Source organism: Heloderma suspectum, chromosome 2 (assembly GCF_057233095.1).
Source record: "Heloderma suspectum isolate Gila_16-S chromosome 2, 16-S_ref, whole genome shotgun sequence".
In the NCBI taxonomy this organism is placed as follows: Eukaryota; Metazoa; Chordata; class Lepidosauria; order Squamata; family Helodermatidae; genus Heloderma; species Heloderma suspectum.
Window position 1 is genome coordinate 261,061,949 of NC_139459.1, and position 21,269 is coordinate 261,083,217.

At 42.5% G+C, this 21,269-nt stretch overlaps 1 protein-coding gene across 1 annotated transcript in view; it reads left to right on the forward strand.

The window, feature by feature from the left end:
- Nucleotides 1-21,269, forward strand: part of TGFBI (transforming growth factor beta induced) — a 53,146-nt gene that overhangs the window by 21,068 nt on the left and 10,809 nt on the right. The window contains exons 3-12 of the mRNA XM_084838985.1: nt 3,470-3,534; nt 5,283-5,440; nt 7,104-7,268; nt 8,854-9,000; nt 9,277-9,418; nt 11,991-12,203; nt 14,084-14,221; nt 16,405-16,541; nt 17,267-17,403; nt 19,641-19,771. Of these exons, the coding sequence (XP_084695111.1) occupies nt 3,470-3,534; nt 5,283-5,440; nt 7,104-7,268; nt 8,854-9,000; nt 9,277-9,418; nt 11,991-12,203; nt 14,084-14,221; nt 16,405-16,541; nt 17,267-17,403; nt 19,641-19,771 (1,433 nt within the window). The remainder of the gene's footprint in view (nt 1-3,469; nt 3,535-5,282; nt 5,441-7,103; nt 7,269-8,853; nt 9,001-9,276; nt 9,419-11,990; nt 12,204-14,083; nt 14,222-16,404; nt 16,542-17,266; nt 17,404-19,640; nt 19,772-21,269) is intronic.

Here is a 21,269-nt window from a genome sequence, read left to right on the forward strand (position 1 = left end):
TGTAAATAAATTTGGTAGGATTGAAAGGACACAAATAAAATGGCTTGGGGGCCTGCTCCAGGGAAGAGCTGCCAGTTGACTATCCCTGTATTATGCGCAATGGAGCAGGTAGTGTAACAGCTGGAGTAAAGGGTGCAGTGAGCAGAACAACCAATCCAGAAGTCCCAGAGTATAGGTGGTACTTTGAGATCTGGTTCTACGCCTATGGGGCTCATGTGTGTCAACATTTTCCATACCACTATCATTGTTCGCATTGGGAAAGATACTCACTTAGACTTAGGAGACGGTTCCATAAACAGTAATAGGTTGCCGTTGACCATTGCGTGTATATTTGGCAGCAAATCCAGGTTTGCCTCCCCAGAATGTGTGAAACAGCCCTGACACCCATGTCAGCAAAAGAAATTCCATTATAGTTTTGTTTTCCCTTGGAGCCCCTCGTGAGTTAATTTTCAGCCTAGTTCACTTCCACAGCTTCCCTTACCCAGGCAGACATGTCCATTGGAGAGTTTAGACTGCTCTCCTGAGTTTTGTGTACATTAGGTTCCTGGTCTGTTAGTCACAGCTCATTAACCTTCCATCTCTCTATAAATAAGCCTTTGAGGAACGATGTCAGATCTTGAAAATTCTTTATGCTAAAGTTTGGGTGGACTCATCTTTAATCATCTCTTTGTGTTTAATTTTCAGTTTTGAACCAAGTGCTGTCTAGACTATGATACAATATATGGTTAGTTTATTTTATGGCCCAAAAGTACGATTAGGGAATTCAGGCAAGTGCGTGTGTGTGTGTGTGTGTGTGTGTGTGTTTCGTAATGAGAAAGTAGGGTAGTTGAGATTGAAAAGTGTACCAGTGTGGTGTTGAGATCTCCAGGAGTCAAAGAAAGCAATTTGCTCTAAGAAAACCATTTCCCACGTGGAATATATAATGTCTAGACAATCAGTCTGGATATTTCTGTGTAATTTTGCTAGGAAACTATGACACATAATTTATTTGCTTCTATAACTGAAGTGTAGGTATTTGTTTCACATGCTAACTCTTCATTACCTTCACGATTTTTTTTTTAATCCCATAGTGTTCCTGCTATTGATTCATAGGTCCAAATCATGACATACAAATAGCTTTGCCCCCCCCCCCCACACTCATACATACAGTCTCAGACACACATGCTTACATTTTTATTTATATCATTGCTGCCTAGCTCTTGGCTATACTTGCTTCCAAACCAATTCTACAAGTCAGGTCACCAATCAACATACTATTACTGTTTGCAGTTTTGATACTGAGATTATATTGTCTGTTCTCTTGTAAAAGCCCTAAGGCTAGAAATGTAACAACCCTGGGGAAACGGTGAGCCTGCTTTTCTTATTTATAAGAAAGCAGTCTTTGTCTGCTTTTAAAAAAAAAAAGCATAGTAAGTGGAAGTGTTTTGAGGTGTGTGTTTTTAAAGCTGGTATATGCATTGTAGTTTAATTAAATTGTGGTCTACTAGAATGACTTAACAGCATTCAAAGGTTGAGGAAGAACAAGCCACCAGCTGTTAAATGTATCAGACAGTTCATTAGTGTGTAATTGACCAACTTTTCAGGTTTTTCTATAAAGCCTTAGAACATAACTAATTGGCTTAGCTGCTTGCTTTGTATCACAGAGGTTACATTTGCTGCTTTACTTATCAAACTGTTCGTAACATAGTTTAGATGTCCCCCAAGCCTATTTAGATAGGTACAGAGGGTAAATAAAGCCATCTACATCAGGAGATAAATTCCTAATGCTGCAGGCTGAATGTTCTATTACAATTTGATCCAAGGAAACAAAAAAGTGTGTCTCAAGGAGAGAAGTATTATTCCAGTACTGGGGCTTGATGAGAGAGAAAACATTTGCTTTGTTGAGATAATAAACATAATGGAATTACAGTATTATCCAAACAGTGATTAAATGTGGTGTAGAAGCCCAGTGGTTCCCAAAGTAGCTTAATCTGCTAACAAAACACAGCACTTGCAACTTCATTCCTTTCAAAGGGGACACAAGGGACTGTTACCAGACACTCTGCTTCCTCTGCAAGAGGCTGCATATGCCACACTTAAACAGGAGGCCACGAGGTTTAAATAAGAGCCTGCAGTGTTGAGACAATTTAAGAACATTGTCTATTTACTCAGAAGTAAGCCCCACTGTAGTCAACAGGGTTACATCCAGGTACGGTAAGTGTGCATAAGACTGAAGCTTGAGTCCTACTAATCGTAGCTTTAACACAAACTAGATTAATCATGAATTGCTCCCAAATCACATGGCTTGCATACCATGTGATTAGGGTGCAATTCATGATTAAGCTGTATTGTGCTGACACTCCCTCAGCTTCAGCTGCCAGCATAGGCAGACCCCAGTGGCCAGGTGTCCTCTTTTACAGAGGACAGTCCTCTCTTTGGAAGGTGTCATATCCAGTTCCAGTTTAAAGATAATGAACTATAAGAACTGTTGCCCATCATCAGTTAGCACCAGAACAGGCAAGCACACAGGTCATCTGGTCATAGTCTTCCGTACTATGCTGAGATGGACTGTATTTCTATTTAAATTATAATAATTATTTCTGAGTTTGCATCTATTCATACCAATTAGCGTATGCAAGTTGTACGCAAAACACTGTCTTATTTTGTGCTCTCTTTTGTTCTTCATACGTGACCACTCTAACAGTATTACGTATCCCAAGTGGCTTTGCTCCTTCTGCAGAGAGAACTTCAGTGTCCTGCGTAACCCTGTACACATTTTTCACGAAAAAAATCTAAGGATGGGAAATTAGCAAATATATGTTTATTTGAGAAATTTGCATATTGTAAAATGTAGCTATCAGCATTTAGGTGGTCATGTTTGGCTATATTCCTGAAAAGTGTGTGTGTGGGGGGGGGAGGCCTGCTTCCTATGTAACATAGGAAGTTTTCTCTCTCTCTCATAATACTAGAACCCAGAGTCATTCAATGAAGTTTAGAACAGGAGACTTCATGTTTGAATGCTACGCCGTGCTCCAAATTCTGTTCATGTGAAAAAGATAGTATGTCAAGGGAAAAAGGTTCTAAGCTAGCCTTCTTATAGCCATGGTAGCTTTCTGTGTGTAGGATGGGGTTTTTATGTCTAATATGGGAGGCCATTCAAACATGTGATCTACCACCAACAATCTGAAGTGGCATGGTCCTGGGAGGACTTACGGTGCTATATTTCTGAGCATGGACTTCACCTTCTGGCCTGTGTAATTCAGCCTTCCCCATGTTTTGGCCTACATCTCCTGTCAGCCCCAACCAACATGGCCGATGGCCAAGGATGGTGGGAGTGGTAGACCAAAACATTTGGAGGGACACAGGTTGGGGAAGGCTGGTCTAATTGGACTTCAGTCCAATTGGTGTTCCATACGCCCACTGCAACAGACATAGATTGGATTCCCCTTAGCCATTTCTCTTAATATCCTGTGGTTCTTTCTCATTGCAGAGTGATTGCCTATGAGTGTTGTCCAGGTTATGAAGAAGTTCCTGGAGAAAAAGGCTGCCCAGCAGGTAAAGAAACGAGAAATAACATCTTGTGCAAACTTGGGAAAGTTGGGGTGTCGGCGCACATACACTGATTCAGCCAGTGAGTCTGATAGGTCCCTTTCAGTGAAGAGGAGAAGAGGCTCTGGTCTAGTACAGATTCCAGGCACTGCGGTATGAAAAATGGCAGCTCTTTTAATCTCCAAAGACTGCTGCTCCAGATTTTTTTTATTTATTTAAGATGTTTCTTGGCAGCCTTTCAGAGCAGAAGCCTTCCCAAGGCGGCTTACAAGAATAAAATACATAAAAAGTACAAAATACATTCAGTAACCAGCAACACAAGTATTTCTTGAAATATATGTATTTCAATGGATAACAAATATGTGGTGAGCAGCTACATGGCCCATATTGTATCCTGTTGACATCTCAAAATTAACATAGGGTGCAAGAGCTCGTACTGCCTCATGTAGTGGTAACGTGACAACCTACTTTAATAGGGGGGTGATTTGGAGTGGGCAAATAGCAGGAGACGATGGGATGCTTAACCCTTTCCTCACCTGTTGCTTGTTCGTTGTTCATAGCCCCCGACAGCGGCTTCTTCATCCCCAGGATTTGCCAGGGCAAAAATGCGCTTGAAAACCCACCAGGAAAAATGTTGCTTGGGAGGGCAATGTGGCATGGGAAATTGTGAGTGGAGAAAGGGTAAAGTTCCCCCACCCTCTGGCTGCTTCTCCACTCCCAAAGTACCTTTCAGGGTTTTTTTCCCTTTTAAAGGCACAGAGTGAATGTTACACCCATGCAATGTGCAGTTTGGCCCTAAGACATTGGCAAGGTCTGTGTCTCTTTTCTGTTCTGCATAGCACCTAGAATGCCCTTCAGACTAAATATGGGCCAGTGCTATAAAAAACAGCATGTGGAAAATCTCTCTGAATTCACTGGGTTGGATCTAGGCTTAGTCATGCTTAGAGTAGACCAGGAATGGGGAACCTGTTTTGGTCTGTGGACTACATTGTCCTCCCCTGTCCCCTGCCAAGACCAGTGATGCAGGCCAGATGATGTCAGGGAGTGGGGCCAGGCCATGAAGACCCCTCCCCTGATGTCATCTGCCCCACCCATTTCAACTTTCTCCATGCAGAAAGAGGCACAGAGTTGTTTGCCTCTCTCTGTGCATGGAGAAAGGGACTTAGCTGGTGCCTGGAGAAGTGGCGCCTCCAGGCCCTGGTCAAGCCGGCGCCTCCTTTGTGCACCATGCACCATCCCAAACAGGCAATGGGCAATTCACTAATGGACTCAGCTCCTCCAAGCACCAGCTGAGTCCCCAGAGTTGGGAAAACAAGTGGCATGAGAAGTCAGGTCCCCACTCTTATCTCTGATCCAGTTGGGAAGGTGGGAGAGTGTATAGGTGAATCCCTGCAGTTTCAGTGGGGATTTCTTGGGGGGGGAGGGCTTGAAGGCTTCATGAAGAATCCAAGGGGCCTTTGTTGGCTGGATTGGGGGAGCCTCCATGGACTGTATTAGGCCTGCGGCTGGAAGTTCCCCAGTTCTGGAGTAAGTCATTGAAACCAATGGGACTTCAATTAATCATGACTAACTTCTTCTCCCACTGATTTCAATGGATCTGCACTAAGCATGACTAAGTCTACATTCAGCCCACTGCCCTATATCCATACTGAGCTTTTTGAGCAATCATCCTCTTTTACTATAGTTGTGGAGTAGTAAATGCTATGATGCTACTACTGCCTTGCTAAAGTGAACTGTATTTATTGTTTTAACAGCATTGCCTCTTGCAAACCTTTATGAAACACTTGGAGTTGTTGGGGCCACAACCACTCAGCTCTATTCTGCCAGCTCGAACCTGAGTGCTGAAATCACAGGCCCTGGGAGCTACACGATCTTTGCCCCAACCAATGAGGCCTGGGCATCCTTGCCTGCGGTAAGAATAAGTGCCGCTTCCTTTCCCTAAACTTAAATGGGTTGAAGAGATAAGGAAAAATAGAAATCATTTATCCACACAGTGGGAAGTGCACATGAAGAAGCACCTGAACGGAGTTATTGTAAGGACAATAAGAGCGCCCAAATGCAATGATCCCTAATTTGCGGTGACTTCTTGCTATGCCAGGATGTTCCACGGAACACCGTGATTGGAATCAACACTTGGTTAACCAACAGTCCTAGTTACCTGTGTATTGTGTTACTCTGCACTCCATCCCATACAACCTTCCTTATCTGTTCTTTCCAGTTCTTCCTTGTTTATGTGTGTCCTGTAACCATTCATATGATGAACGATTAAATAAAAGCTTTACCTTGAGGAGGGAAGTGATTTTTCTTAAAGCAGAAAATGCAGAAGGACCTCCAAGTTAAAATTCCATCTGAATTTAGATGCCCTTAAAAACTTGCTTTCTTTATTAATTAAGTAAGCACTTAATTGTTCTAAGGAGCTCTTACAATTCCATAATCGATGGCTATAGTGAGCACGGACATTTTCATTGTTGCAAGAGCTTGTAGCTGCTGGGGTGATGGGAGTCCTGAGCTTTCATTATAACCAACTAATATGAATATTGGTAAGAATAGTGAAATGTTTAAGGTTGGATGCTTTGCCATAATCAAAAATGTGATTTAAAATACATGGAATCTGAAAAAGGACTGAGATTATGCTGTGGCTGTGATTATAATGTTGCCCAGCAGTAGAAATTTGGTCACTGTTCTATATAATTGCACCCCTATAAAAATGAAGACAAAATAGGTTGCTACATGGCTAGTAGCTGAAAATAAGATCTAGGGTCAAGAAGATGTAATAATTTTATTCACAGGGGCTGCAGTCCACTGAGCAGGATCTATGCATTCTGTGTACTGATTTCTCCTTCCATAGGTGCAATTGCTTAGTTGGGGATGCAAAATCCCTTTCATCTAGGGAAGGGGTGCACACCCTGAAGCCCACTCTCAGCTGCCGCCTAGCTGATCAGGTAGGCTGCGGGAAAAGGCCACAGAAAGTGGGACCTAAGAAAGTCCAAAGAAAGAAAGCTTTGTTCAGTGGTAAGCAGGCAAATCCCTGCTTTTATCTCTCATCAGTGATCAGAGATGAGTGATTTAAAGACGTTTAAATGTTAAATAGGTTGCTTCGCATGTCAAGTTTAAATACCTTTAAATTTTAGAATTAGCTGTGCTTTGCATGCCTGAAAGCTGTTGCTCTGGGACTGACTTCTGGGCAGACAAGCATAGAACTGAGCTATGCTTTGCTTGGTGGGAAAAGGTCCAAATGGGCAAGAATCCTGTGTGTGTGTGTGTGTGTGTGTGTGCACGCGCGCGTACCTCAGATGCAGCCATCAGCGCCAAAAACGTTGTGCATCCCTAATCTAGGGGATGTGCATAAGAAGCCTCAGTCAAGGAATCTATTAACATAGAAACTATCTTTTGCTTTGCTGGGAAAGTCCTCAGTCCCACTGCAGGGGGAGAAGTGGTGGTGGTAAAGCTCGGCACTAATTTCCCTCCTCCTACCTGGCAGAGGCAGATAGAAACAGTCACGTATAACTGCATTTCCCTATTTGGAAAAATAAGGCTAATTGAACTGAGTAACTGGCTTGATTCCTTGTTCTTAGGAAATGTTGGATTCTTTGGTGAGTAATGTTAATATTGAGCTGTTAAATGCTCTTCGCTACCACATGGTGAATAAGCGAGTCTCAACGGATGATCTGAAACATGGAACATCTCTCCCTTCAATGTACCAAGATATTCACATCCAGATCCATCATTATCCAAATGGAGTGAGTATTTGGTAAAGCTGCAAATATAACTGTAGCTACATTTGTTTTCTTGTTTTTGGAAGAGTACCAACTCTGTACTGGATGAAATAATCATTATTATTTTGTTCCTATTTTAGATGCATTTGATATTGGCTTGCTTTCCCCAAAAAGGGATGGATGTAAACAACAGACTTAAAACTGGATGGTCTACATCAGGGGTGCACAACATGTGGCCCTCCAGATGTTTTGGCCTGCTACCCCCAAATCCCTCACCATTGGCTACGCTGGTGAGGGCTGATGGGAGTGGTAAGCCAAAACATCTGGAGGGCCACAAATTGCCCACTCCTGTTCTACATTACGGCCCTCACATGTTCCTGCCATGCAGAAGCTGTTTCACGTTGCTCTCGTGTGGCAGTTATAATTTGTAGACAGCTGCAAAATTATTGCAGGTTATGGCAGATGCTCATGCTGGCTTGGATCCCAAGACCTGCGAGTGGAAGGGCACTCATGGAAGGGCCTTTCCTGTCACTTTCTCCCCTGAAGCCAGCTGTGGAGACCCTCCTGAACAGCATGGGATAGGGCATGGAGGAAATTTGTCAAAACTGAGTGGAGCAGAACTCTGTGTGCCTCCTCCTATTTGGGGTGCTTCTCTCTTCCCACAGCAGCCTGCTTTTCGGCGACTTGAACTTTGGTATTCCACATCCAAACTTAACAACATAGCCATTATTCCAGATTGGACAGAATGAGACAGATATAAGTTGGCCAAACTCTTCTGTTTGCCCTCTCTTCATAGAGCAATGCCCTTTATTCTTCTTCGTGTTCATTTTTTTCTCCAAATACGTTGAACATATAAGGAAAGCTTAAGATAAAGTGTACAATCCAAGCAACAGTTAAATAAATAAATAAATAATAAGAGTAATAATTAATATTAACTGAGAACAGTTCTGAAAAAAACCCATTAGGCACCTGGAAGAGTTTATGCCCACGAATTGGAGCTTTCAATTCTTTTTGCCTAACTCCTCTGTGTGTAGCATCTTGAATGCCCCCGAGTTTCATTGGTGGCTTGTTAAATGTTCAGAATTCCTTTTGGGAATGGGGTGGGATGCCTCAAATGTCCCACTGCCCATGCATAGCTGGCTTCACATCTGTGGTCACAGAATCTTTACATTATTATGTATAATTTAAAATGCAGCTGCTCAGTTACATTGGAATATGTATTGATGTCTTTACCATAGATGCATATGGTCAGATGTAGTATAGATGGTATGAAGAAACAGTAGGGAGTGATACAGGCTTGCAGCCTTCCTAGTTGATTCAGTGGGATAAGGTCCCAGGGCATGGTCTGAAGGCACATGAGGCAGCCACTTTTCTAAAGCTAAGTAGGTCTAGGTCTGGTCAGTGCTTGGAGGGGAGACCACCTAGGAACCACATGTACCCACCTTGAATTGCATGATAGAAGAAAAGTGGGATATACATGTAATAAATGCAACAATAATAAGTTGTGTAATTCTTCAAAGCAACTCATGGTATATTATTACATTAACTTTTTAGTGTCAATAATACATTAGCTTCTGTTTTTGACTTTGCCGGTCCCTGTCTTCTCCAGATTGTGACAGTGAACTGTGCAAGGTTGTTGAAGGCTGACCATCAGGCCACCAATGGAGTGGTCCATCTCATAGACAAAGTAATTTCTACAACAACGAACAATATCCTGCAAATCGTTGAGATTGAAGAAAGTCTTGAAACCCTTCGGGTAAGTCCATCTCAAATGGTTCCAATGTATCTTCTGATGCCAATTTAAAGTGGGATCACTTTCTTGGAAATAGATTAGATCCAGATTTAGTCATACTTGGAGAAGACCAATTGAAATCAAGAGGAAGTTAGTAATGACTAACTTACGTCCTGTCAATTTCACTGGGTCTGCTCCTATGTATGACTAAATCTGGATCCAGCCTAATTTATTTAACTTCTAGCCCCATTGGATTCATTCTAACATGTTTAATTACATTTCTTTTGCATTCCCTTAAAGGCTGCTGTGGCAGCTGCTGGTCTCAACAACCTTTTAGAAAATGAAGGCCAATTTACATTGTTAGCCCCAACCAATGAAGCCTTTGAGAAGATCCCTTCAGAAACTCTGACCAGGATCCTGGGAGACCCTGAAGCTCTGAAAGGTAAACTGCTATGACATGTCCATAGTACATGGATATCATGCGTAGCAGGGCCTTGGAGATGGGGGAAGTATTGAACTTGGACTACATCTTTTGCCAGAGGTCTCATGCTGTGATGGATGGGGGTAAAATGTATTTCTGGGCCCTCATACTGCTTTGATGGTATACTGCTGCTGGCTATTCCTGCTCACTTTGACCAGTTGGTAGAGGGATTGTAAACAGCAATCATAAGAGAAATGGAAGAAGTTGCGTAGAGACATAACCAGTGATGCAGCCAGGCAATTTTAAACCCTGGACTTAATGACCTTATCCCCTCCCCATTAGACAGCCATTTGTATTGCATCAGTCGTGATGCACACAACTTAAACTTCTCTTCTCCCTGCTCCAACTACCTCTCCATACCTTACAACTGCTTCTACAGTCCTGATATGACAAACCTGTTTGCCAGCCCTGATTTGAGGGCCCTCTGGGCTGCAGGACTCCTATCCTAGCTGCACCACTGGCTGTAACACACCATCCCGAAGGTTAGTGATCCCAGGGCGCTTGACCCTTTGGCTTCATTGTTCATCAAGCCCTTCAGAAAGATTAAACAAAACATGTTCATGGTTCAAGTATGCTATTGACAAAACTGAGTCTGCCCTTGTTAACACTGGCCTACATTCATCTAAGCTCCACTGATTTTTCAGGCGCTTATATTTCTCCTACTGGAATAAAATATGAAAAGTTTTGCCTGGATTGTGAGAAATACAGACAGTAGTTTTGACCTATAAAGCCACATATGGTTTGAGACTGATGTACCACCATGATCTTGTTCATTCTTGGAGGTCTTTGTTGGAGGCCCTTCTCCCAAGTGCTCCAGACTTCAGAGCTTAGGAGAAATGATTTAATATAGGGCTTTTGTGATGGTAGTGCTCTAGCTGTGGAGTATTCTCCCCAGGAAACCTAGCAGTTCGAAAGCAAGAAATTGCAAGTAGATAAATAGGTACCGCCTCGGCGGGAAAGGTAACAGCGCTCCGTGCACCTCGGTGTTCAGTCATGCCGGCCACATGACCACGGAAGGGTCTTCGGACAGCGCTGGCTCTTCGGCTTAGAAACGGGGATGAGCACCGCACCCTACAGTCGGACACGACTGGTTGGGGACACCTTTACCTTTTTATTCTCCCCAGGAACACTCCATTAGTATCTGCTTTGTTAGTTTTCAGGTGCTAGTTGAAGACTTCTGTTCTCCCAAGCTATTACTGACAATGCATTTTGCTTCTGCTTTTGTTATTTTGCTGCTTTTACTTCTGTTTTATTGTAGTTTTTTATTGCTGATTTTAGAATTTTGTTGTGTCTTGAAAGGCTGTGGTTTTTTTAAATGATATTTCTGCAACGATGCAAAGAGTTTTGGCCCCCAGTATTCTTCTTTTAAAAAATGGCTGGACTTCAGTTCCTGTCTTTTCCACTCACCTAGACAAATGGAACTGTCCTTGGGCTAAATGGGGAGGGGAGCAGCTGTTAGTAGAGGATTTGGAACATCTATTTTCACTTATCACTGGAGCCCTACACTAGAAGCCCATCCTGACCATTTAGAGTGTAGGGGGGCAGCCATCTACTGATGCACTTGGGCTTTCCTCTCTCTGACTTTTCTTCTTCAGGTCCTTTTAATGACAGAAGACAGAAAGAGACGATGCATGGAAGGCATGCCCCACTTCCCATACTTATATGTTGTGTTTCCATGACATACTGCTATGGTGGTGTCCTTTCCCACTCTGCCTTTTGGCTCTAAGGCAGGAATGCAGAGAGGAAGCCAAGAAAAAAGCTGTGTCAGCACTGAGTCATTAGCCAGAAGGTAGACAGGGAGCCCAGATGCATGGAGAACTTGATGAGTAATTGCAAACTGGTCAGCACTTTCCATGGGGAACTAGATGAGCAGTAGCAAGTTGGTCAGCACTTTGAATGATGTGCTAGATGAGCATTAGCCAGGTTCCAGTAGCCTGTGCAGCTGGTTTAAAAAACAGAACACATTTACTTCCAAAGCAGAAACAAGGGACAGTGAAGCCAGGTCTTTGCTTCTTTAAATGGGCAACAATAGTCAATACTGGTAAGATCTGAACTAACATGAAACATAAAACTTTGGGAAATCTTAGCCTTGTAAAAATGGTGATTGTGCTTTTGCAGACAAGTGTTCTGAACATCCTTTTCAGTGAAGTGGAAACATTTTTGGAAATAGTAAGGCAGATGTTGCACATCTGTAAAGATGGACACTGGATTCCCTGCCAAGGTCTACTGAGTGATAGTAACTCCTTCTCTCCTTTTGCAATTTGTATGCATATGTACTCATGCAGGCTGTGAACGTTTTCCTCTGTGCTGATGTGTTCTGATGTGCTGAAGTGTCCCTGTGCTAAAACACTGAGATCTTTTACCTGAACAGTTTTGCTAGGTTAGGGGAAAAATCAGATTAAGTATGACATCTAGTTTTGGGGGCGGTGGTGAAGGGTTGGTTTACTTTCATTCCATAGCCGTCAGTACACTGGAAGTAATTTTCAAGCCACTTTTTCAAGTTAGCTACTTACTATACTTTGTTCCCATGCAGATCTGTTAAGCAACCACATCTTGAAATCTGCTATGTGTGCTGAAGCTATCATTGCTGGCTTATCCATGGAAACACTGGAGGGTAACATGCTGGAAGTAGGCTGTAATGGTGATGAACTGACCCTCAATGGAAGGCCCATAATTGCTAACAGGGATGTCATAGCGACCAATGGTGTGATACACTTTGTCAATGAACTACTCATCCCAGATTCTGGTAAAATGTTTGGGTTTTTTTCCCCGTTTATTACTTTTTTCCTTCAAACTGAGGCATGCTGCATGCACTTGCCAATGTAAACAATGCACCTTAATTGCCATGAATTGCATTCCTTTCTTTAAATACACGGAGAAAGGCCTGTGGCACTAGTTCCTTTCAGCCATGAATGAAGGAGAGGAATGGGATTGGATCTGCCCCCTACGTTCCTGTCTCTGTGGAGGGAGCATCAAACCTTTCCATGTTCAGTGCAAAGGGCTGAAGGGGGCTTCAAATTCTGTTCAATTAGATACACTTAGAAGCCTCCATGCAACTGGGAACCCTACATTCAACTGAAAGCTGAATGGGGAAAGGCCTGAAGCTCTCTCCATAGGGGTGGGCATGTTGAGAGCGGGGCTGATGTGTTCGACCCCTGCTCCCCATCTTTAGGCATTCACTTGGAAAGCCTGAAGCGGGAGTTAGTTTGTCCTAGCAAACCAGACCGAGTTCTACCAGCCAGTTCATACATTCCTTCCTTTCTTGTCCCAGGTTTTCTAGGACCCCACCACCCAAAAAGTAGGAAGTTGCCTTTGTAACAAAATGAGCTGGTTCAACTGCAAGACCTCTGCCACCTCCTCTCTAAATGATCCCCAGGTCTTGACTTAAGGGCCAGACTAAATAATAGATGCACATGCATTTGTCGATTTGGGGGAGAGGAGGAGTGACCATTTTTCTGCCCATGTCTTTTCAGCTCCTTCTCTACCTTGGTCTCAAGGTTCTAGTTGCATGAATACCATCACAAATATGCAACTGGAACCTGTGCCAAAGAAAGCAGCTGGGTGAGTGAGGCTATTTCACTGAAAAAACAATGAGCGGGCAAAGGATTACATGCCCTCCCTGGTTGTTCCTCTATGCAAAAACACCCTGCCCCAAATCTGCTTTTATTTATAAAAGACATCTATTGAGGCTTCTTACATACAGTCATGAATTGTCTGTAGTTTTCCCTTTCACCACCTGGTTCCTGACAGCTCATGTAAACCAGCATGTAATTTGATATTAGCTTAGGGATGTTGGAGAAATCCATTAGGGAGGTGGAGTTTCACGGGTTTTCCTAGATTTGGCCCTCTAGGTTTCATTCCAGTTCCCACTGCCCAACTCAGTCTGTGGCGAGTCAGGCCAGTTAGTGGATTTTCTGGGCATTTTGCACACTTTGGGGGGAAGATTTGGCAATTTGTGGAAATTTCTGTGGAATTTGCACAAATTCCTGTGGAATCTGCACAAATTCCAGCCAAATTTGTATAGCTTGTGCAAATTTGGCCACAACTTGCACAAATTGCAGAACTTTTAAAAAATTGTGCAAAAAAGTTCCTGGAGAAAAGCCTGCAGCTCAGCTTGCAGACACAAATTGAGTCATACATGACGTGGAACTCGGTCGAGCGAAAAAAGAACTGGGTTTCCTAGCAACAGACATCCCTAAACTACTGTAGGATTCACATAGAACTTTAGGGAGAGCCATTTGTAAAAAAAAAAGAAGAAAAAAAAGAGCAATTCACCCAAGCAGCTTTTTAGTTCAAGTTAAAAATATTATGAATAAACTGGTGATCTCTGTTCGGTTGTTGTCATATAGTTGCTCTGATCCTTGGTACCTCAGGCCCAGTAGAAACCTGCTTGCCCATTGCTGTGCACCTTCTACTTCTGAGGGGTGATTGATGTTGGTAAAAGGCACAAAAGATTTGTGGGTTTAAAAACAAATCAACAATGTGTACAGCATTGAAAATGCATATTTTTTGCTCATCATTTAGTTTCAGAACTGAAATGTCTGATCGTTACTCAGCCATTTCTTCAATCATGAGTAATAATTGTGAGATCAATTTTGACAGTCTTTTCTTTTTTTCAAATTGAAGCTAAAACTTTGCTGGAGTTGGGTACAGAATCTGATGTTTCAAAGTCTGTTGACCTTTTACGACAAGCTGGTCTCGAGTCACATCTCACTGGAAACGAGCGATTGACGCTCCTGCTCCCCATCAACTCTTTCTACAAAGGTAAGTGCTGGAACTCATAGACAACACAATCTGCTTATAATTAGAGCTGCAAGCTCAATCAACTCTGGGCACAATCCATTCTCCTGTGGGCGGTGCTGTATGCACAGCTAATGGCCAGCTGTGCAGGAGAAGGAGGAGAGAGAGTGATCCCCCCCCACATGTGGAGCTGGGCCCATGGATGTGCCAAAAGCTTCAGTTGATTGCTAGGATTCATCTTTAATTGGTGGGGTTGCAAGTTAAAGTCACAACTGTTTGTTTATTTTTTTGAGGTTATTTTGGTTCTGGTGCATGATTGTAATGGAGAATGAAAATGGTGAAGATGGCCTTGCCTTCTAACAAATAATGGTGGCTTTTCTTTATTCCATCTTTATTCCATTTTTTTATTCCATCTTTATTTCATCTTGAACTTCACAAATGTACTGGTATTCAGGTTTTAAAAATATGCAAATATATGCACATTTCTTTTAACTTGTTAGTTAAAACAGCTGTTTAAACAGCTTAAGAGATATTTTAAAATATGGTCAGTGATATAGACTTAATAAATTTATTAAATAATAAAATAGTAATAATAAATATATTTTAATTGATTAGTTGACAGTCTTATAATGGATTCATGTTTGCAGCCTTAATGCATGCAGGATATATGTGCTTTCACTAATACCCATCATACATGCGGTTGGCCAGCTTAGATTACAATTTGGGATGTATGGATTTTGTTAAATCCGTTCCATCTGTGTTTCACAGAATGTCAGGTGTCTTTTATTCCATCGTCTGCTCTTTGGATATTTTTTTTACCAGAATGTCATTCTATTTGTGCTAATTCGAATTAGCGCTAATGCGTATTAACTAGTCCAGGGCTGTTAGAAATCAGATATACTAATGTAAGGCTGCAATCCTATGCATGTTTAGACAAAAATAAGTTCTACAACTCCCAGCATTCCCCAGCCAGTCAAGCACACATTTCTGTCTAAACATGCATAGGATTGCACCCTAACTTGCTTTGATCTTAAAGGTGGCCTAGAAATAAACAAACAAACAAACAAACAAACAGCAATCAATTATCTGAGAGATGATCCTTTATATAGCCAAAACAACACCATTCACACAAGGGGCAGGCCTGTGGGAACCCCAAGATTTGTGGAAGGACAAAAAAATCTTTAAGGACCCCCCCCCCCCCGCCGCTGCCAAACAGCCCAATGAGGACAGAGCATGTTCACTGGACACAGAATGCTGACAGACTATTGGGTGGGTACAGGGGAGGAAAAGAAAACCAGGGGGAGAGGAATAGAGTGAAGTATGTGGCATCCTAAGCACCCTTCAAACTGCAGCACATTGTTGCAGGTCCCACTTGTAGAGCTATATCAGCATTTGCCAGGAGTTCCCAACAAAGCGGCTGTAGCAGCACCAAAATCTTTAAAGGGCCCCAGGAGTCTGTGTTGGTTTTGCTACAAAACCCAAAATGGCTATTTCTTTGGAATTGCTATTTGTTGGAACTGATGTGGGAGGAGATTGTGGGGTGGGGGCAGTGGAGGAACCATGATAATCATGCTGTTCAGCTATGGGCTTCAAAGCAGATGGTGTGCATTGCACAGTGATCTTGAAAAATGTTGGCAAGAGCAGGATCTTCCCCCTTTCCTTTCAAAAGCTAATTGGAGTGTAGGTAAACGCTCTCTGCATTTTGACTGGATTGAGGAAGGGCACAGTCCTATGCATGTTTAGAGAAAGGAAAGTCCTACAGCTTCTAGTATTCCCCAGCCAGCTATAATAGCTGGGGGAATGTGGGGGGAGTTGTAGGACTTTTCTCGCTCTAAACATGCGTAAGATTGGGCCCATAATATCTCAGGCAGGCAAGGAAGGTGTCAGTGGAAGTGCTTTTTCTTGGAAATGTAAGCACTTCTATTAGTAGTAGTAGTATTCATATTAGTGCTGGGAAATATCCACTGAGGGTGACATCACTGTGAATCATAATTTTCCATCAGCAAGATTTCTGTATTCATATATAGCCTTTCTCCACATGGACACTGATTTTGCTTCTGCAGATACTGCCTGCATTTTTTTTTAAAGGCCAGCCCAGCAATTGCCAGCTCTGCATTTGAAGCTTGCATTTCACCAACGAGATTCCAGAGAAAGCAACAGCTGGTTTAATTGTAATCTGTGAATTGTCTTTTTACCTTGTTCTGCAGATGGGACTCCTTCGCCAGATAGGAACTTGCTCCGGGATCACATTATTAAGGAACAACTTTCCTCTAAGTACCTTTTTCATGGACAGAAGCTAGAAACTCTGAGCGGCAAAGAACTGAGAGTCCTTGTGTATCGTAACGTATGTTTCCATTTAATTATTGCTCTCCATTTTGTTCTTAAGATTAGATCTTTCCACAGGTAAACTCCGCAGAAATTACGTGATGGGGTAAAATCCAACATAAGTCCTACTTAGAGTAGATCCATTGAAATGAATGGCACTTAAGTTAGTCATGACTATCTTAAGTCCCACTTATTTCAGTGGATCTACTCTAAGTAGGACATACGTTGAATTTTACCCATGGAGTTTTGTGCTGTGATATGACTGCCTCTGTATCACGTTCGATTTCCAGCCTTTCCCCCAGGCACTCCTGAGGTTTTTCCATTTTTATCCTCACAACAGTCCTATGAGGCTGGTCAGGCCAAGATCACCCAGGGACATCATGGAACAGGAAGAATTTGAACACAGACTTTCCCATTCCATATCCACTGGCTCGTCTCTGGTTCAGAATAGATGAACAAGCTGAGTGCTTCTCTTTCCTCGCTTGAAAGACATATTGAAATAGCACTGGATTTGATTTTGCAGTAGTGCAACCCTGAGCTAATTTGTGTAAAAGCGCTGTCCCTTCTAAGTGACTTGATAAACATGCATGCAAGAATCTATTAGCCTGGGGTGACTGTTTGACAGATTTACTGCTCAAGTACAAGCACTTTTCAGAGACCCGCAAATGGGCCCAAATGGGCCATGGGAAATGAATGATTTCAAACGTTGCTGATGTTGTTATTACAATGCCATCATTCTTGCAGGCTCTCTGCATTGAAAATGCCTGCATTGCTGCCCATGACAAGAGAGGCAGATTTGGCACCTTGTTCTCCGTGGATAAGATGCTGACCCCCCCTGTTGGAACGGTCATGGATGTGCTCAAAGCAGATGATCGCTTCAGGTGACGTTTTCACTTTTGACTGTTAGTGTAAGAACAGTAGAAGGGGAGAGGTCGTTTTGCTTTAGTAAGGACATTTTTGGTGGGGCTCATGATTTCCATTTATTGAAACATGTGTCTCTGTCTTTTTAAACCACTTGTCTGATTTTAAACATTAAAAAAATAACATGTAAGAGGAACCTGACCCATACTAAATTAGACTATTAGTCTATCGAGCTCAATATTAGCTGCATCAGGGATGGGGAATCTCTGGCTCACAGGCTTAATCTGGCCCGTGGAGGTCCCTTGTCTGGGCCGCAGAGTCATCCAAGCCACAACCTGGGAGAAAACCCTGCTGTTATCTCCAATCACAGATCAGAGATAACAGCAGGAAAGTGGGTGACAGAGGACTCAGCAGGTGCTGGGAGGAATGGCTGTTCTTCCTAGTGCCGGCCAACTCTGTTTGCATGCCGTCTCCATGGGGGTGACATGTGGCGTGTGAAGCTGGAGACTCTGCTGGTGCTGGGAGGAATTGCTGCTCTTCCCAGGGCCAGCGAGTCCCCTATTGATGTGGCAAAGCCAGTGATGTCATTTGGCCTGTGGATGGCCCAGTGGAGGGGGGGCAGTTTGGCAGCCCATCTGCAATGTGGTTTGCGCCCCTGATCTATACTGACTGGTAGTGGTTCTCCAGGGTTTCAGGCAGGAGTAATTCCCAGTTTCAATTAGATTGAACCTATGACGTTTGCATTAATTCTGCATTTATTCTGGCTTTCATGGACGATAATTATTCTATGCTCTCAATGCCATGCTCCTACCAGCATTCCAGCGGCCATATTTTGAGCCAACTGAAGTTTCTGAGCTACCTTTAAGGGCAGCCCCTCATAGAGAGCATTGCAGTGAACTCACTAAATTCGCAAAGTGGTTCACCATCCTTACAGCCAGCCTGTATAATTTTCATATTACAGAAGATAGGCAGGGATTGTGGCTAAGGAAGAGAAGCTTTTATCAGCTGTCAGTAAGTTCATGGCTATGCTAACATTTAAAAAAGGACTTTCAACTTGTACTTGTGCAACCACACTGCGCAAGCATAGCTATATTACAGTCAGGCAGAGTGACATTTTTAAGCTTTTTCTTCACAAAAATCTTATTTTCTTCTTGATTAAGACATCCAAGAAATTTGTTTTTCCTGAATTTCAAAGGTATTTTGCCATGCAGTATTGCTATTTTGTTAGGGGAGGAAGAGAAGAAGAAATAATAATCAAATGTTCTGCTGGCCACACTGTTAATTATGTGGTTCTGTGCTCTATGGGTTTCGGTGTTACTAAGAAATTGTGACTTGATCTTTAATTCATTCCTTTGGGTGCAATCCTATGCATGTTTAAGGAGAAAAAACTACAACTCTCAGCATTCCCCAGCCTGCTGTGACTACCTGGAGAATATTGGGAGTTGTAGGACTTTTTTGTGTTTAAGGATGCATAGGATTGTACCCTAATTGATTCAAAGTGTTTTTCCTATTTAGGAATATCGGGGAGAAAACATTTATCCTAGGTTTTTAATTAATACTCTTTAATCATCTAAATTAAATTTTTTTAAAGATAAATGTATTTTGCCTAGGTATTTGAATAAAAGTTAGATGTACAAGAATGAAAGCTCTAATATATTGTCTTTTAAACTTTCTTTTATTTTAAATGATTAGAGAGAACCATTTAATTAAAACCCAGGCTAAAAAAGATTTCCCCAATATTTACTCAGTAAAATCAATGAAACACAGACCAATGCTTTCATTTAATTAGATTCTAACTCCCCCATAATTCCTTTAGTGTGCACTTTATCTTCTCCCCATTACAAATGCCAGGCAAATAGGTCAATACTAATTCCATTTTACAGACGGGGAGCAAAGATTGCTCACTGAGCCCTTAGTTAAGCTGACTGGAACCTGTATTACCTGGGGGCAAATTGGACAGTCAAGCCATTAGGACACTTTTGTTGAATGTGTCAGCCGCAAATGAAAAGGTCTGCCTAGACACCCTTCATTTTAATGGACCTACTCTAAGTCGGACTAATACTGGACACAATCCATAGTGATCTCCTCCAATGGAATGAATGGAGAAGCCCACTTGCTTAGGAGCTCCAAGTGCACACTGGGACCGCAGGACACTTTAGATTGGGGTTGTTGCATCTAATGGTGACATTTTAAACTGTTCTTGGAAAGTACTAGATACTTAACAATTTTTTTTTTTTAATGTCTGGATTTCTTACAGTACTCTAGTAGCTGCCATCCAGTCTGCAGGACTAACAGAAACACTGAATAGGCCAAGGTCATTCACAGTCTTTGCACCAACGAATGAAGCTTTCCAGGCCATGCCACAAGGGAAGCTGAACAAACTTATGGGTAAACGTCCGTAGATTTATTTGGCTAACGTTGAGATTGCTTCTACTGAATTCTTTGGATAAGCGAGCTTCTGGCATTTAATTCCATTTCTGTCTCATAAAACACTGTGTTGCTGATTGGTCTGCGTGTCCATGGGAAGGGAACAGTAGGTCACAATAGTGGTGCTCAGGTTTCATCTCATGTCGCTAGGAAAAGAGCGCACACAGAACTATTTTATCATCACTGTCTCGACCGTGTCTTTACAGGAGACACTCTTCAGGCTCTTTGATTGCTGTGTTTGCTACTATCCGTATTTTAACGAAGCTGCTGAAATGTGAAAATTGCCCCTCATTTCATACCAAGCATGCAATAGCAAAAGATATGTTTCTGTTACTTGCAGGTCTGCAAGCATGATCTATACGTATGATCTGCTGCTGTTGCTACAACTACTAAATGGGTGGTATGCAAATGGCACCTTTCCCAACAGAGTGGCGCCCATTAATGGAATGGATTCCCCCTGTCCTCTGCAGCCCCCATGCACTCCCCGAACTCTGGAGGGTTGGGGGACACGCATCCCGGAGCAGATTTAGGGGGCTTCAGGGGGAGGAGATGGAGGGAAAGTTCCATTGTGCAAGTGGAGGTAGAGGGGATAGACCAGTAACATTAGTGCTCTGGAATGTGGCTGGGCCGCCCCAAATCCTCCTGTATATAGATTAAGTGCAACATTTATAGTATTGTATTTATTTGTGGTATTTATCTGCTGCATTCTCATCTAACAGGGGCGACCCAAAAAGCTGACAGACATAATTACTAATAACCCACTGTATCTCTATTCCTCAACAGAGAGGCAGGGAAACATGCTCAGGGGAGCACAGGTCTGAAATATGGAAGTATCTAAGTTATAAAAATGTAATATGCATGTCTACTTCACTTATCCAGATTTATAGCAGGAAAGAAGGAAATCACAGATGGGCATAAATAAATAGTGATGAAAGTTAACGGGGCTGGTAAAGACAAAGATCAGATGATCATAGGCACCAGCCACCCAAAGAAGCGTTAGGTTGCACGTCCTATAAGGAAAGGGTATATGGATGTGTTCCATCATCTTTCATGTAAATATTGACACATTCTCTCTCCTGAATGGAAAAATAGTTATGGCTCTGAAAAAACACGAGCTGTTCTGGAGCAAGGTCCTTTAGTAGTTAAAGCCCAACTGATTTGTGACATCATAATGCAGCATCTGCTTATGGGAGCTGGTTCTCCTTTTAAGTTCGTCGAGCAGCTCTCTGCACATTTGTTCTATTGCTTAATGCAGAAATATTTCATAACTGATTTGTAGCTACCGTAAGCAGCTGTGGAGCTGAAACATCCCAGATGTGAACCGTCACAATGTTCTTGGGCTTTGTAAGCAAAATATTTAGCTTACTGATCAGAACGCAGTAAATCACAGTTGGTGGGAATATATAGCAAAGCGCAGACTTGTGAAAGAGGAAAAAAGGAAAAGAAGAAGCTGTGATTT